At 48.8% G+C, this 13,520-nt stretch overlaps 1 protein-coding gene across 1 annotated transcript in view; it reads right to left on the bottom strand.

Moving 5' to 3' along the window:
- Positions 1 to 843: 843 nt before the first annotated feature.
- The window catches only part of LOC119402214 (synaptotagmin-5), a 48,275-nt gene continuing 35,598 nt past the window's right edge, over positions 844 to 13,520 (bottom strand). The window contains exon 7 of the mRNA XM_037669343.2: positions 844 to 9,542. Coding sequence (XP_037525271.2) covers positions 9,217 to 9,542 — 326 coding nt within the window. The 3' untranslated portion in view covers positions 844 to 9,216. The remainder of the gene's footprint in view (positions 9,543 to 13,520) is intronic.

Here is a 13,520-nt window from a genome sequence, read left to right as displayed (position 1 = left end):
GAGTACTTCTCTCTCTCTTTCTCTACAAGTACAGCTGAGTGGAACGGCGCTCAAAAACTATTCTCAACATGTTGGGGCCAAATTCACAAATGCTTTCGTTCAAAAGTGCAAATTGTCATCTGCCGTCTGGCTTCGCGTGGGATATGCTCGGTATAGGGCTTGGCTCAAATTTTCTCTTCGGAAGAGTATTAGTGTAAGTCGTTCCTGTTAATACGGGCTGTGTTCTTTGCGTGAAAATCGTAAGCCATGATCTTTATTTCTTATAACCGACACCACTGGAGATATTACCGCAACATGCAGTAATATCTCTAGTGGTGTCGACACCCCCTCCCCCCCACACCAACAGTTTGCGGAACGCGAAATTTCCGTAAAAGCTATCTCCCCGCTTTGTCTGAGGACATAGCCTCCAAACAGATGTTCCAGCCTGTAGTAGTTCTTGCGACATACGCAGCTACCTGCCAGGTTAGAAGCGCCGTGCACTAACAGGGCAGATATCTGCGTTTGCAGTGGAACCCACGTTCCTTAAACTTTTGTGGGCGGGCGTACAATGAAGACGGCGGTCAAGTATTCGTCGGGAAATTCGAAATGTGTTTCCGCAGAGCCTGTACGCCTTGAGGCAACGACACAACGTAGAAATTTAAGGGAAGGTGGAATCTCGTAGAGTAGAAAAATCCTTCAACACGGGTTGTCGTTGCAACCAACGTTTCTCCGGGCGGTATTGTCTTCTTTCGACAGGACCACATGTTCGAAAATTGGCTCCAGCACCATAGCGTGTTCAAGGATTTTTCACCTGTAAGAACGCAACGTGTCACTTTGATAATGGCGAAGAAAAGAGGCACAGGCTTTTCTCGGAAACAGGTCGTATTATATATTTCTTCAAACGTGTACAGCAGCAGCTCTTCCCCACACGAGGACTCCAGAGAAGGGAGAGGTGGGGACCGGGCTGAGCAACGCGTGCCTCGAACAGCACCTAAAGCACTTTGCTGGGAGCAGCCATGGACGAACAGACTCTTCAGGGTGCTCCTACTGGCTTCCGCGTCTCATATTCACTGCTTCAGATCTCTACGTGCGCCGCAACGGCGCCAAACGCCTTCACAGACTAGAATGCCAGCCAAAAGGCTGGTATACCCGTATCCCTCTGACTTTTGTTGGCTCTTCAACCAATAACATATCATATCGTAGTTCATAACGTGGTTTTGGGACGTTAAACCCCAGCAATTATTCTTATATCGACCAATCGCAAGGACGTCGGCTGCGTTAATATATCGACGGTCAACTATGACAGCCCCTAAGATCTATCGCTGCTTCACTCTTACCCGCGTAAACCAGTAACGAGATAGTAACGTCAGCACCAGGAACAATCGATTCACTGCGAGGTGATTTAGAACAATGTGAGCGGGCCAGTGATGTCGCCATGTTTAAGGGTAGCGAAGGTAACTCGTCCAGGCCAGCTACCTCTTCAGCTCTCACTGGACTATCTCACGTCAGTTTAAATACAGGTAACCATTTACAAGCAAGCAGCTGTTTCCAAGACAGGCTTGCAGGACACGGAATTGCGGCAATAGGTTTAGAGCAGCACCTCCTGCCTTGATAAAATAATCGCATTATTCCTTCAGAAATCTTGAATCAGCGCTGTTCGACGTCCTTTGCTAAGCACCACTCAATGCGTCGGAAAATTTGCGTCTAGAAAAGTATATCGAAGAAAATTGCTGGTGGTGGCGTTCTCGCAAGTGAAGCGATGACACCGAAACAAAGCTTCGGCTCAGAGCTACCAGTACAAAGACGATCTCACCAGCAGGTGGCACTCTAGTTTTGCTTTAGAAGAGCGAGCATTGTAAGAAGCAGTGGTTCTTGTACTACGGTAACCAGCCGCGGCACCCAGAATAGTCATTTCTTCCACTCCATGCCGGAGACAGTTTCTCGCCTTCAACCTTTCCCCAAGCAGGCGATTCTTCAAATACCAACAATGGATGCGTCAAAACTGGTGAAAAGGAATGGAGGCAGTTTCACCCGTAACGAGGTCCTCTGTTAATTTTAGGCAATTATAGATATATGTTTAGCAGGAACAGTTGTCATTTCAATTAAATTTTGTATCTGACAATGTAGATCGTGTGTTAACGACAGATGAGTAACGATGTAAGAATAACCCCTTGGTCATCTTTCAAGAACTCTGCTGCAATTTTGACAAAATATTGCGGCGATTGAGGTTTACTAACGTATTATGTATACAAAGAAAGATAGAGAAACATCTCGCTGAAACTTTTTTCTCGCCATTACACGTCATCCACACACTTCAGCACCATAGAGCAGCTTGACAAAAAAAAAATGGAACGCAAACCGTGTCCCATCCACCAGTTTCATCTTCAATTACACACCTTTCTTCCATAATTTCAACGGTTTTTCTGGCCACCTTCATAGATATTACCCATAATGCACCATCTCTATGGTAACAAACACCTAAGTCTAACTGCTCATCGCTGTTCGGGGACGGCCGAAGGCGAGGGCTGCGCTCCAGGGCGCCCCCATGCGGACAAAAGAGGCAAACATTCAACGATAGACGCACAACGGCAGCAGTAGCAGCAGCGCATTTGCATAAAAACACTCGGAAAAACTTTGACACTGTACATATGTTTCTGATATGTATGCATTAGGACACCAGAGAAAAAAACGCAGAGCGTGGACCGCGAAAAAAAGTTGCGCGACGGGAGGCGCGCGTATCACAAGGATGCGTCCCCGGGGACAGGAGGGGGACACGACACACGAGCAGGGCACCGACAACTTTGCGCGTGGCGACCACGCTGGGAGCGCGCTCCGCGACTTGTGGGATTGGGAGCGGAGCGTCCATTCGCAAGCATCCAACAGCCACGGACAACTGCGAGGGTTATAAAGCCCCCAAAGCGTAGGTATACCATCACAGGTAAGCAAGGTTCGCAAGTTTGAAAGAGCGCCCTTGCTAAGCTGATTGAGGACAAAGAAAAGCCCCAGATATAAAAAAGGCCCGTCAAGTCGCACATTCACACTGCTGCTGAAATTAGATAGGGCCTTAAGGCAACGTACGCAATACGCCGAACAAAGTGTCATGTAATATCGAAGTGATGCCAATGTAAACAGCATAGCACCTAATCAACTTGTTGCAGCAGTAGCTGTAGGCGTTGCACTTGACTGCTTGGAAGGAGGGCTTTTCTTGTTAAATCAAAGCGTGTCGCTTTTGTCTATTCACGATTCTGTCTGCTCACTGAGCAAAAAAATTTAGAGGACCGTTGAAATAACAAACTTCATATACCGTACGTATTTATAATCGTTATAGTACTTAACGGGGGCTGAACGTTGAATTAACGTTAAGTGATAGCAACGAAAGACTGGGACCAAGTCGACAACGTTTTGTTGAAGTACAAACAGTGCTAAAGAGGGAATTTCTGTCAGCGTCTAAACGCAAGCACTAAGAAAATACTGAAACTTCTTTCCAATGCCAAATTGCGTTCATAACTAATGCCTTAGGTTCAGGTCCAACTTTCCTAGTAAACTCTCATACGTCAACAACGTGAGAAGCGGTTCACGTGTAGATGTCTTTACAACAAGCGCTCACAAGTCGGTTCTAACAGTCATCGCAAGTATATAGACGCTAGTGTTTGTTTTTGCAATGAGAGTTATGACTGCGTTCCGGTGTAGTTAATTATTTGGGCGTAGTAGTGCACAGATCGTGAAGATCTGGAAATTAAAGTCTGGAATAATGTGCAAATCATACCAAAGTCACCGCGATAACCATACGTTAAAAACAAGCGGCAAAATTCAGGAATCAGGGCGACTTTCAGGTAGGCCTTGTCAGCATCTGGGCAACATTACACAACAGACGTCAGCAAAAGTGTGCTCCGTGGCTGTGAGTGATTGCGAATGAGCGCTCCAAAATTCAGCACTCTCCCTAATGCAGCCCGCAGCCACACATAGCAAATGAGCAACTGGATGGCTGAAATGAAACGTCATCACACCCTGTGGTACAAGGAAGTAGAACCCTGATTACTGAACAACTTTCAGCCCAATACCGCTGTTCTCCATGGCTGACAATACAGTTCTCGGCCGGTGACATCACGGGGTGGCAAAAGTAAAAACAAACACACTTGCATTGCACGGACACACAAAAAAGCAGCGCTAAGCGAGGTCGTACACTTTTATCAGCATGGTTGCGATGTTACGTTCTGTTAGCCATCCATCGTAAGAAGAAAGTCTTCTGTTATAGCGCCTCCATCATAGAAACACCGAGAACAGCAGTGTGATCGACACCCCCATTGCCTCCTCCACCACTCACCCCAGTGGTAGTAACCGAGGAAATGTTTTCCTATCATAAACCATGATTTCGACTACATTCACTCTAAGCAGAATTTCAACGCCTGTTCGTGTCACGTGACATATGCCAAGTTACGTTTTACTTTCAGGCCGCGGAAGCTCTTCTGAATCCAGCTTAATCCAGATACTTGAATGCGTGCCTTAGCCGCAAGAAAAGGGTGCCAATTTCGCAAATGTTCCTATCTTCATAATTGTGGTCCTGCAAACAAACTCGAAAATGCGTGTCTGGTGAAGCAATAATGCACGTCTACTGCACTGTGTCTCTCCTGGCGCTTCTTTTTGTGCTTGCGTGCAAAGCTACGATTACGAGTCATGCCAGGTTACCTGGGCGACTTAGGCAATAAAGATCTATGTGTTAAACACTTATCAATGCCCCCAGTACGTTTCCCCCGCCCCCCTTATAAACAAAGTGACGATGCTCTCAGGACACGGGTGACCACTGCGCAACCTGGTGAGATACAACAATGCAAGTGCCACCACCGATAATGTCACCTGGTGCAAGATCACTATCAAGGTGCACGAAAAAAAGGCAAGAACACCAGTTAATGCGCACCATCCACCCGGACAGCAATGCTTACACAATAAAACACGACATGCATTTGCACCGCACATTCCATCGGTTACCGTGAGGTGTGCCAAGAAACGTTTCTTTTTTTTTTTTTTTGCTTAAACGTCTCTCTTTAATAACCGACGTGTTTCGCTCCCTCCGATGCTCAAAACCCAAAATGCACCAGGAGTTTACTTTCCCATCAGCATTCGTGGACGGGAGGAAGGAGTAAAAAGAGAGTACAGCGGTTTCTGTTGTTTCGGCTATGTGCCATAAATAACGAGGTCGAAGTATACACGGTGCACAGGGCGATAAAGAAAAACAACCTCAAGGACCGGCTAGCTTACATGTCATGACGTGCAAACTGTAGTAGAACACTGTTTTAAGGCCCTATTGTTAACACGTACTTGTTTTTTTTTGTCCTTATGTGCTTACCCACTGAGAAATTGGACTTCGATTCGAACCACAACACAGAACCACATGCTCAAAAGGAACGAGAAACTTCCAGGCGTCAACAACTCACTCTCGCCTCAAAATGGGCATCACAAATGGCTGAAAACGTGGCTGAAAACCTTGTTTGTGGTCTTCAAAACACGTGGGGTGGGGCATTTGCCCGCAGCGTATGCCTGACGCAATGCACAGTAGCGCAACTTTCTCGGCCGACGTCGTGTCGCCAGACCAAAGTAAAACCGTCCTTAAGAAAGGTGAAGAAGAATACTCGTGCGACTGGCCATAAACACCAACGCCAGCTGGATAAAGGAATCCGGGAGGCCAAAGGGTGCACACCTGTGGGTGTGATTGAGATCTTAAAATATGTATGCGGTACTCTTCGGAACAGCTCTTAAGACCACACCCTCGAAACCGTACCTATCCACTGTTCCAACGTGTGTGCATTCGTTTCGCTCTGAACAAAACCCTCAAGTCCATTTGGTCCAAGCTGGACCAAAATGTGGTGGTGGCCCACGAGACGGATGTTGTACAATGGGTACAGGACTCTAGCGGCCGCTCATTTTTTTTCGCGGTTTGGCCGTATCAGGCGAAGTGTAGTCAGAATTCACAATTCCAAGTTTTCTCCGATCTTCTCCGTCCGTCTCGTTCGCAAAAAAATACCACGGGAATTCCCTCAAACGCGTGCAGGTTTCGATAGAGTGCTTCTTATATACTATGGATAAAAATACGACAGTCAACACGAGGACAGTGCAGTGAGGCAAGTTACGCAGGCATGTAGAATCGGAAAAATATATGTACCTTCGTAGGGTTTCGCTTCTCGTTTGTCACTATACAATGCCGGCGGCTAATGCCAAGCTGACGACAACATGGTGACGCAAAGCCATTGCCTTATCATCGCGACACTGCACTACCGTCGCGTTGCTCTCTGCACCTCTGAGTAGTCTTGCCGTAGGCCCCTATCTACAAGAATACGCGGGCGATGCTCGAAACTTATCTGTCTCTTCATTATCGCGCTTGCCTGCATGTGCTGCCCATTCGGCTGTTCGTTACTGTTTCCTTGCGGCACTGTAATTATCCTGTGACGCCTACTTCCGGAAGTAATGGACTGACAGCTCGCTTCCGTTTTCATGTTGCACGTGAAACTTGACTGCTACCTGCAGTTTCTACAGCCCTATGGTACCCTCGGGCACACACACAAAAAAACTCACTTCGAAAGCTAGAATGCAACAATTTCCGCATATACATCTGTTTTTAAAGTATTACCCTTCATTACTTAATCTTCCCCTGCAGTTTCCACAACGTCGTGCTAAATTCATACCGTGTTCGTCCATTCAAATACCTTTCATGTTCCCCGTACCTTGAAATACCTGCTTCTCCAAGTTTTGCATTATGAAGGTCCGCAATTGATCCCAGATGGTTTTGACAAGAAGTGCTGCTTGCTGGGTCAGTTGGTTCATACGGATACTCGTTCAAAACCAGCGCAAAGATACGCGAACACCAGCGAGATGTTCTTTCCTCGTTTCTTCGTGTTTGCGTCTTTCTTTCGCTCGTTTTTAACAACTATCTCACGAAACTAATCCGACCATGCCGTGGTGTTCGCGTGAAAACACATCTGCAGGATCATTAGTCGGAAGACGTTCTGACCGTAACGCTGGGAAACGCTACCGAGCTGAAGTGAAATGGTCGAGTGTGCATTCACACTAAGATTTCAAAGGGGTGCACATGGCGCCACTGCCAAAGCCTAAACTTTTCTAGTTCAGCAAGAAAGCAAGAGGATGATAAACCTAGACTGCACTTGTTCGAGACAAAGCCTGTCTAATGAGCGCTTCGTTGGCTTCTAACCAAAACTGAGAGTGCTAACAACTTCCTTTTGTTCTCCAGTATGCATGCTACTTCGAAGTGAACAACGACGTAGCCAGCGTGAAGTACTGCCACAAAGGGTACAGCCTTCTGCAGACACGCCAAATACCAGCAGGCCGTTTAGGCATCTCAAAGGTATGTCAAAATGTGCAAGATATAAGTTTGTAAGCTCAACATCATCAGTGCTATGGCCCTGTGAAAGTTGATACTTAATTGATTGAATAATAAAAAAATACATTCAGGCATCAGAATGGAACAACTTATTTCTTGAAGACGAATCCAAACTTCAGCTATAAACAGCAAGCACCCAGTGCAGCCACAGTGAGTGAACCCAGCGTCCCACTTCTACGTAATATTTCTCAGTGGCCTTTTCAGCACAATCTTATAGCAGCGTATCGATTGGCGACTACTCATCAAGAACTATGTGCTAATGGTGACTTCCAGCTCAGTAGGCCGTACAGCCCAGCAATGACCGCCAATACAACAGCTTCTTCAGCTGTCTTGCCAACCATCTCAAATTTACAAAGTTTGAGTATAAGACGGGAAAGGGTGGTAAAAAATTCAAAGGCGCCACTGCCTAGTTCGCCACGATGCCAGCTCGAGGGCAAGCGTCGTATGATCACTAGTACACTTGGGCCGGTTGCGTTCTAAATGACTTTTCAGAATTCGTTTGCGAAGAAAGTGATCCCCGATACAAGTTCTTTTAGTCGCTTTGCGGCTACTAGGCAAGTACTCGGTTGGAACCCCTTTACAGAATATGGAGGTCAGGCCATTTGATATTCACTAACTAAAGTACACTAAAACTTGGGCTGGTTGGTTGTAACACATGTTCACACCGCAGCGCACCTGGACAAACAAAAGCAAAGGACTATGAAACACAGGGCTGTGTTTCGTGGCCCTCCTTGTTTCTCTGTGTGCCTTGTGTACGTGCTTTCTAACTAAGCCTGGCTATGGCATTAACCGTACTAAAATGTGTTTATAGCAGTCGTCTCGAACACCCAGACAAAGCCTGTCTAGGTCAGGGAACAAGCTTTACCACTACTTGTGACGGCAGTTGCTGGGCCTGATACGGCCAGCAACTTGAAACTGCGTTCACTGCTAAACACGCGCAGCGTGGCTCTTAGCAGCGAGGCAAAGCTGCCCAACGGTTTGTACTTAACGTTATCTCGGCCCTGCGGTGAGAGCCGAACCCGATTCACGGACGCGCAGTGCCCAAAGCAACATATCCTGGACAAGATAAAAGTTGGCTCTCTGCAGTGTGGCGGTGAGATATGCCATGAACGACCCCATCTTTTTGTTTTCTCCTCCATTTTTGTCTGTTCATTTGTTCGTGCGCTTATGTGTTCATTAAAGGTATGTTGTACTTTTGACTGCACGTTTCAAATTGCGGGGACGCCCACCGCCTGACAAGACCTCCACGACCATCTAACGAATTCTCTTCCCGTGAAGACAGATACTGTTCAACACGACCTCTTCAGGGGGAATACATCGTGTGCAGAAGTAGTGCTGCTACAAGAGGAAAAGATCCAGCACGCCCACTAGTGTGGTTGTTAGAACCGGGTATTCCAGTGAGAAGTCCTGAGATCGTGGATTTGCAGAGATTAAAGAGAGATCAGGAAACACACGCTGAAATCATTTGTGTCATTCCCTCTGACTATAGAGGTTTTTTGGAATGCAACCTTCGCGCATCGGAAACGATGCTAGAAAATACTCTGACGCCTTTCCGTTTAGCGCTGGTGTCGTCGTTGTGCCGTTACACACACAAACGCGTGGTCTTTTCAGCGCGGGATCTCCTAAGCGGTCGTGTTAACATTCAGAAATTCGCATCTCGAGCGCCTCGTCACAAACTCAAACACTCCTCTCACTTACGGTTGCTCACGTTTCGTAACGGCCGTTTTGGAAACCAGGTTGTTAATACCAAGGGTCCAAGTGTCGCGAAACAACTGCGTCGGCAGTAGCGCCGCCGGGACCTTTCCCGCAGTGAGCTCCGTGCCCGCACCGCCGCTGCAGTGGAGCGGCTACGGATTCGGCTGGAGCGCGTGCCAGCGGGACACGGCCTTGCGAGGATTGGCCAGCATCTCCTTCCAGTGGCGCTGGCCTTCTTCGGTGACGTTGGATCCTCCAGGTCCGAGCTGGAAGCCGCCCAGCGACGCGGAGCACGAGACGCCCGACGAGCCGTGACGGCAGACTTGCACGCAGAGCTGGGCCCGCGACAGCTGCTCCTCAGAGACGTCGAAGCTTAGAGCTTCGTTCCAGGCCGGCTGGGCGCTGCCTTTCTTCACGTTCGTCTTGCGCTTCTTGGTCTTGCGGTCGCCGCAGGTCAGGCACACCTTGACGCAAGTGTCTGCACACAAGAGGGTCGCAACATCGTTTAGGTCGTGGTGAGGTTGACATTTCACGCTAGCTTTTACGCCGCCGTAACAACTAGCCCATATACAGAGACAGACAATACGTTACAGAACTACACTCCGTTTGACACACCATGTGCAACGGTGTCGAAGCTATCCAAGAAGTTCGGTCACCAAAATGTATAACTCCGCGCGTCTCGCGGTCGGCTTTCGTGGTCGTACATGTCCGTGCGAGCTAAGCGCGAGCCTTCGCGTGGGCCATGGCCGCAAGTGACATAGCAGAATTAGAAAACAACCAAACGCGAAGTGATGTGGAACAACATATTGATAGCCGTATAACGGAGTTTATTTCTAATACACAAAACATGTTCATTCATTACTCAGCCTAAAAAGGAAAGGGAAGTCATATTGAGGCGTGTAAAAACATGGAACTGTTTGTTGGTGTGACCGCATTTACTGCAAATCTCGCTAGCCTCTACAATATGCTGCACCTGATGTATGAAACGGAGTATATAAGGGACACTGTGAGCACTTACTCGCGAATGAACTTTATACCAAAAAGAACAGAAGGAACCAACTGCACAATTGCGAAAACAAGAGCATTCATTACTTCGGGCAAACCACACACGCACAAAAAAACACCGCCCAAACGCCCCCAAAACGTGGCTAACCAGCGAAGCTGAAACTTGTGGCCCCGTGCTCCTCATGAGCCGGGATCTATCGAAGTGTCTTCCCCTGCAGCTTTTCATTTCTCTATCACCACATGCAAGAGATGCGTGCAAGAGAGTTTAAGTTTGGTGACGTTAGCTTAAAGGATATTAAGAAAGCCTCAAGGATTTTATGCGCAGCGACTCATGCTTTGCCGGGTATTGTTCCTAGCTATATACGCTGACAAAACCTGAAGAGAAACTAGTGCAAGCGCGCAGACCCTTCTATGCGGCTTATGCTAGCATTGCTTCCTCTCACGAGATAATGAAACGCCGCATTTTACCATATGCTAACCATATGCGGCTTCACTGTGAAAATCCTCGAGAAGATAGATTTATTTTCCAGCATTAGGATGGAGACGCGAGGAGCGCCGAGTAGTGCGGACGCGCAAGAATCGGCTCCTGGTCCTTCAATGGTTTTGGTGGAATTTTCCGGCAAAATCCTGGACAGTTGTTCAACATTCGACGCAGTTTGTCGCAAGAAACCAGCCGATACTGGACTTCGGTCGGTAGGTGAACTTTTCGACAATTTGTGCGACTTTGAACTCCCAACTGCGTTGTTCGTCGGCTCACTCTAGCGAGCGACGCTGAACGTCGACGCGGTGGCCGTGGTAGGCGCAGGCCGACTCGGCTTGGTGGGGCGAAATTCCCGAAGTTGAAATGGTGGAAGGGGTTGAGATTGACCCTGAAGAAGCAAATTGTCCCGGCTGGACGACGGCAGTGGGCAGAAACAAGAAGGCACAACCGAAGACTCCGAAGTCGACGGTCAGCACAGAGAATCACACTGGCGGGAACGGCGGTCGCCGCACGGCCGCCCCACAGAGCGCGATGAAGCAGCTTGTGAAAGCCTCAAGACTTCCGAAAATGCCTCGGGACCATATACGCACCATCGTCAGACCAAGAGGAGGCCTCGACGTCAAAAGAGTCTGTACGATCCGACTAGCCCAGGCTATGGCCATGGCAGCGGCCTTAGCCCCGGATGAAGTGGGTGAAGACATCGTCTGCCCCAATGCTGCTCAAAACATACTCGTCGTTTCTACGCCGATGAGAAAGAATGCGTGTGCATACGCGGCCGTTCAGCAGATACACCTGAAGGAAGGCGTGTACGACGTGGCAGCTTACTTGGCCGCCTCGGACAACACATGCAAGGGAGTCGTTCGCGGTGTCGACGCTGACTTCAGCGATGCCCAGCTGCGGACCATGATTGTTAACCGACGCAACCCGACGGCGCTCGAGGTGAGGCGCATCAAGACTACTACTAAGGTGGTGGTGCTCTTCGAAGGTATGAAAGTGCCGAACCACGTCATGTGTGGCTCGGGCATGCTGCCCTGCACACTATACAGAATACAAGTAGATGTGTGTTACAGCTGTGGAGATTTGGGACATCGCGCCGATGTGTGCCCGAACCCAAGCAAGAAAAAGTGCAGGGGATGCGGTCTAGCCTCCCCTGCCAGCGATCATCAGTGCACGCCAGAGTGTACCATTTGCGGCGATCCTCACCTCACCGCCGACCGCAAGTGCAAGCAGCGATTTCAGCTTCCCTACATAGTACGGCAACGGAGACGCCGGCGTAGGCGCGCCAAGAAGTCACAGGCCTCTCAGGGAGGTCGTTCACGTGATTCCAGTGTGTCAAGTGCGACTGGCCGTGCGCGTTCGCAGTCGCCATCGGCTCGTCAACGCAGCCTCTCTAGAGGACGCCCCCGGACTCGCTCTACGGGACGCTCCCGCTCCAGAGGACCTTCACGATCCAACGTGCGCTCCCAATCCCGGGCACGCACCCAGGAAGGACCTACGTGGGCGGACCGAGCCAAGCAGAATACGGACAAGGGGCCAAAAAAGGTAACGCATGTAACATTGTCAGAGCATAAGGAAGACGCTAGAGTAACACAGCTTTTACAAGAAAACGCTATCCTCCGGGCAGAAATCGAAAAGATGAAGGCTGATTTCGAGGCTTTTCGGAAAGCCAATTTTCAGCAAAGGCAACATCCCTCTTCGGGTGTGGAAGAACCGCAGGCGCGTCCGGCTAAACGCAGGGCCACCACCTCGCAGGAGGCAGCCGAGGAGACTGCCACGAGGGAGGGCAACGCTCGCTGGAACATATACAAAAGTCCCTTAAGGAATTGATCAAGAGCAATCAAACTCTTCTTTTTAGGGTCCAAGTTTTAGAAAACGAGCGGACTAAGTGTGCCAAACCAGTTAATATGGACGTCACGCCCGCGTCAACTAGCGAAGCTTCAGGCAGCGTCCTAGGGGCCTTGCCAACTCAAAGCTTTCACAATGGCGGGTCACACTAAAGAACTGATCATATGGCAGTGGAACTGCGCCAGTTTTCAGAGGCGAAAGGCCCCACTGCAACAGTTTATCGCGACGCAGGCGATCAAACCACACGTTATCTTATTACAGGAAACCAGATTTTAAAATTCTGTCCTTTTCAGGTTACCGAGCTATCTCGGCAAACGGCGATGGCAGACTCGGTCTTGCGGTTCTAGTTGTAAAAAAATGCTCTTTTCAGGAGCACAAATTGCAATTAGGCAACACGAGAACTGAGGTAATGCTTATCGAAATCATTCTCAACAAGTGGCTTAAGAACAGCGTTTTCATTCTTAATATTTTTAGTTCTCCGAGAGACCGTCACCAGGCATTCTTGACGATTTTAGCCAAGGCGGCTGCCAAAGCGAAGGATGCTCCGCTCGTGGTAGCTGGCGACTTTAACGCGCCTCATCATGCGTCGGGTTTGTGACACACTCCCCTAAAGGAATAAATCTACTTCAAGCGGTTACAAACTGCTCTCTAGAGCTCGTTACGGACCCACAGTTTCCCACGCGCATCGGTACTTCAGTGTCGCGCGACACCACGCCGGACCTGGCCTTCGTTAAGAACACCACCGTAGTTAGTTCGCACAATAGGCAAGAAAATCTGGGCAGTGACCACTTTATTGTAGAAATTTCTTAGCATGTTAAGGCAGCTCCCTTTAGTGCATTCAGTGTAGTTGACTGGGATGCCTTCCGTAAACGCCGGGGAGAGGACTTGGAGGAGTACGAGTCCTTCGAGGACCTTTTAAAGCAACTGAAAGAGGATGTTCAGGCTGTTACTAATATAGTCGAAACGGACCTCAAAGTCAATAGGATGGATGCGCACATAGTAGAAGCCAAAAACTCCTTACTCGCCAGATGGCAAACGCAGAGGCTCAATCGGAGGCTGCGTAAGAAAATAGCGCAGTTAAATCGTGAAATCGAAGCGTATTGCCAAGAATTGAGCAAGCAGCAA

Source organism: Rhipicephalus sanguineus, chromosome 8 (assembly GCF_013339695.2).
Source record: "Rhipicephalus sanguineus isolate Rsan-2018 chromosome 8, BIME_Rsan_1.4, whole genome shotgun sequence".
Taxonomy (NCBI): Eukaryota; Metazoa; Arthropoda; class Arachnida; order Ixodida; family Ixodidae; genus Rhipicephalus; species Rhipicephalus sanguineus.
Note: the sequence above shows the minus strand (reverse complement) of the source record. Positions and strands in the feature narration are given on the sequence as shown.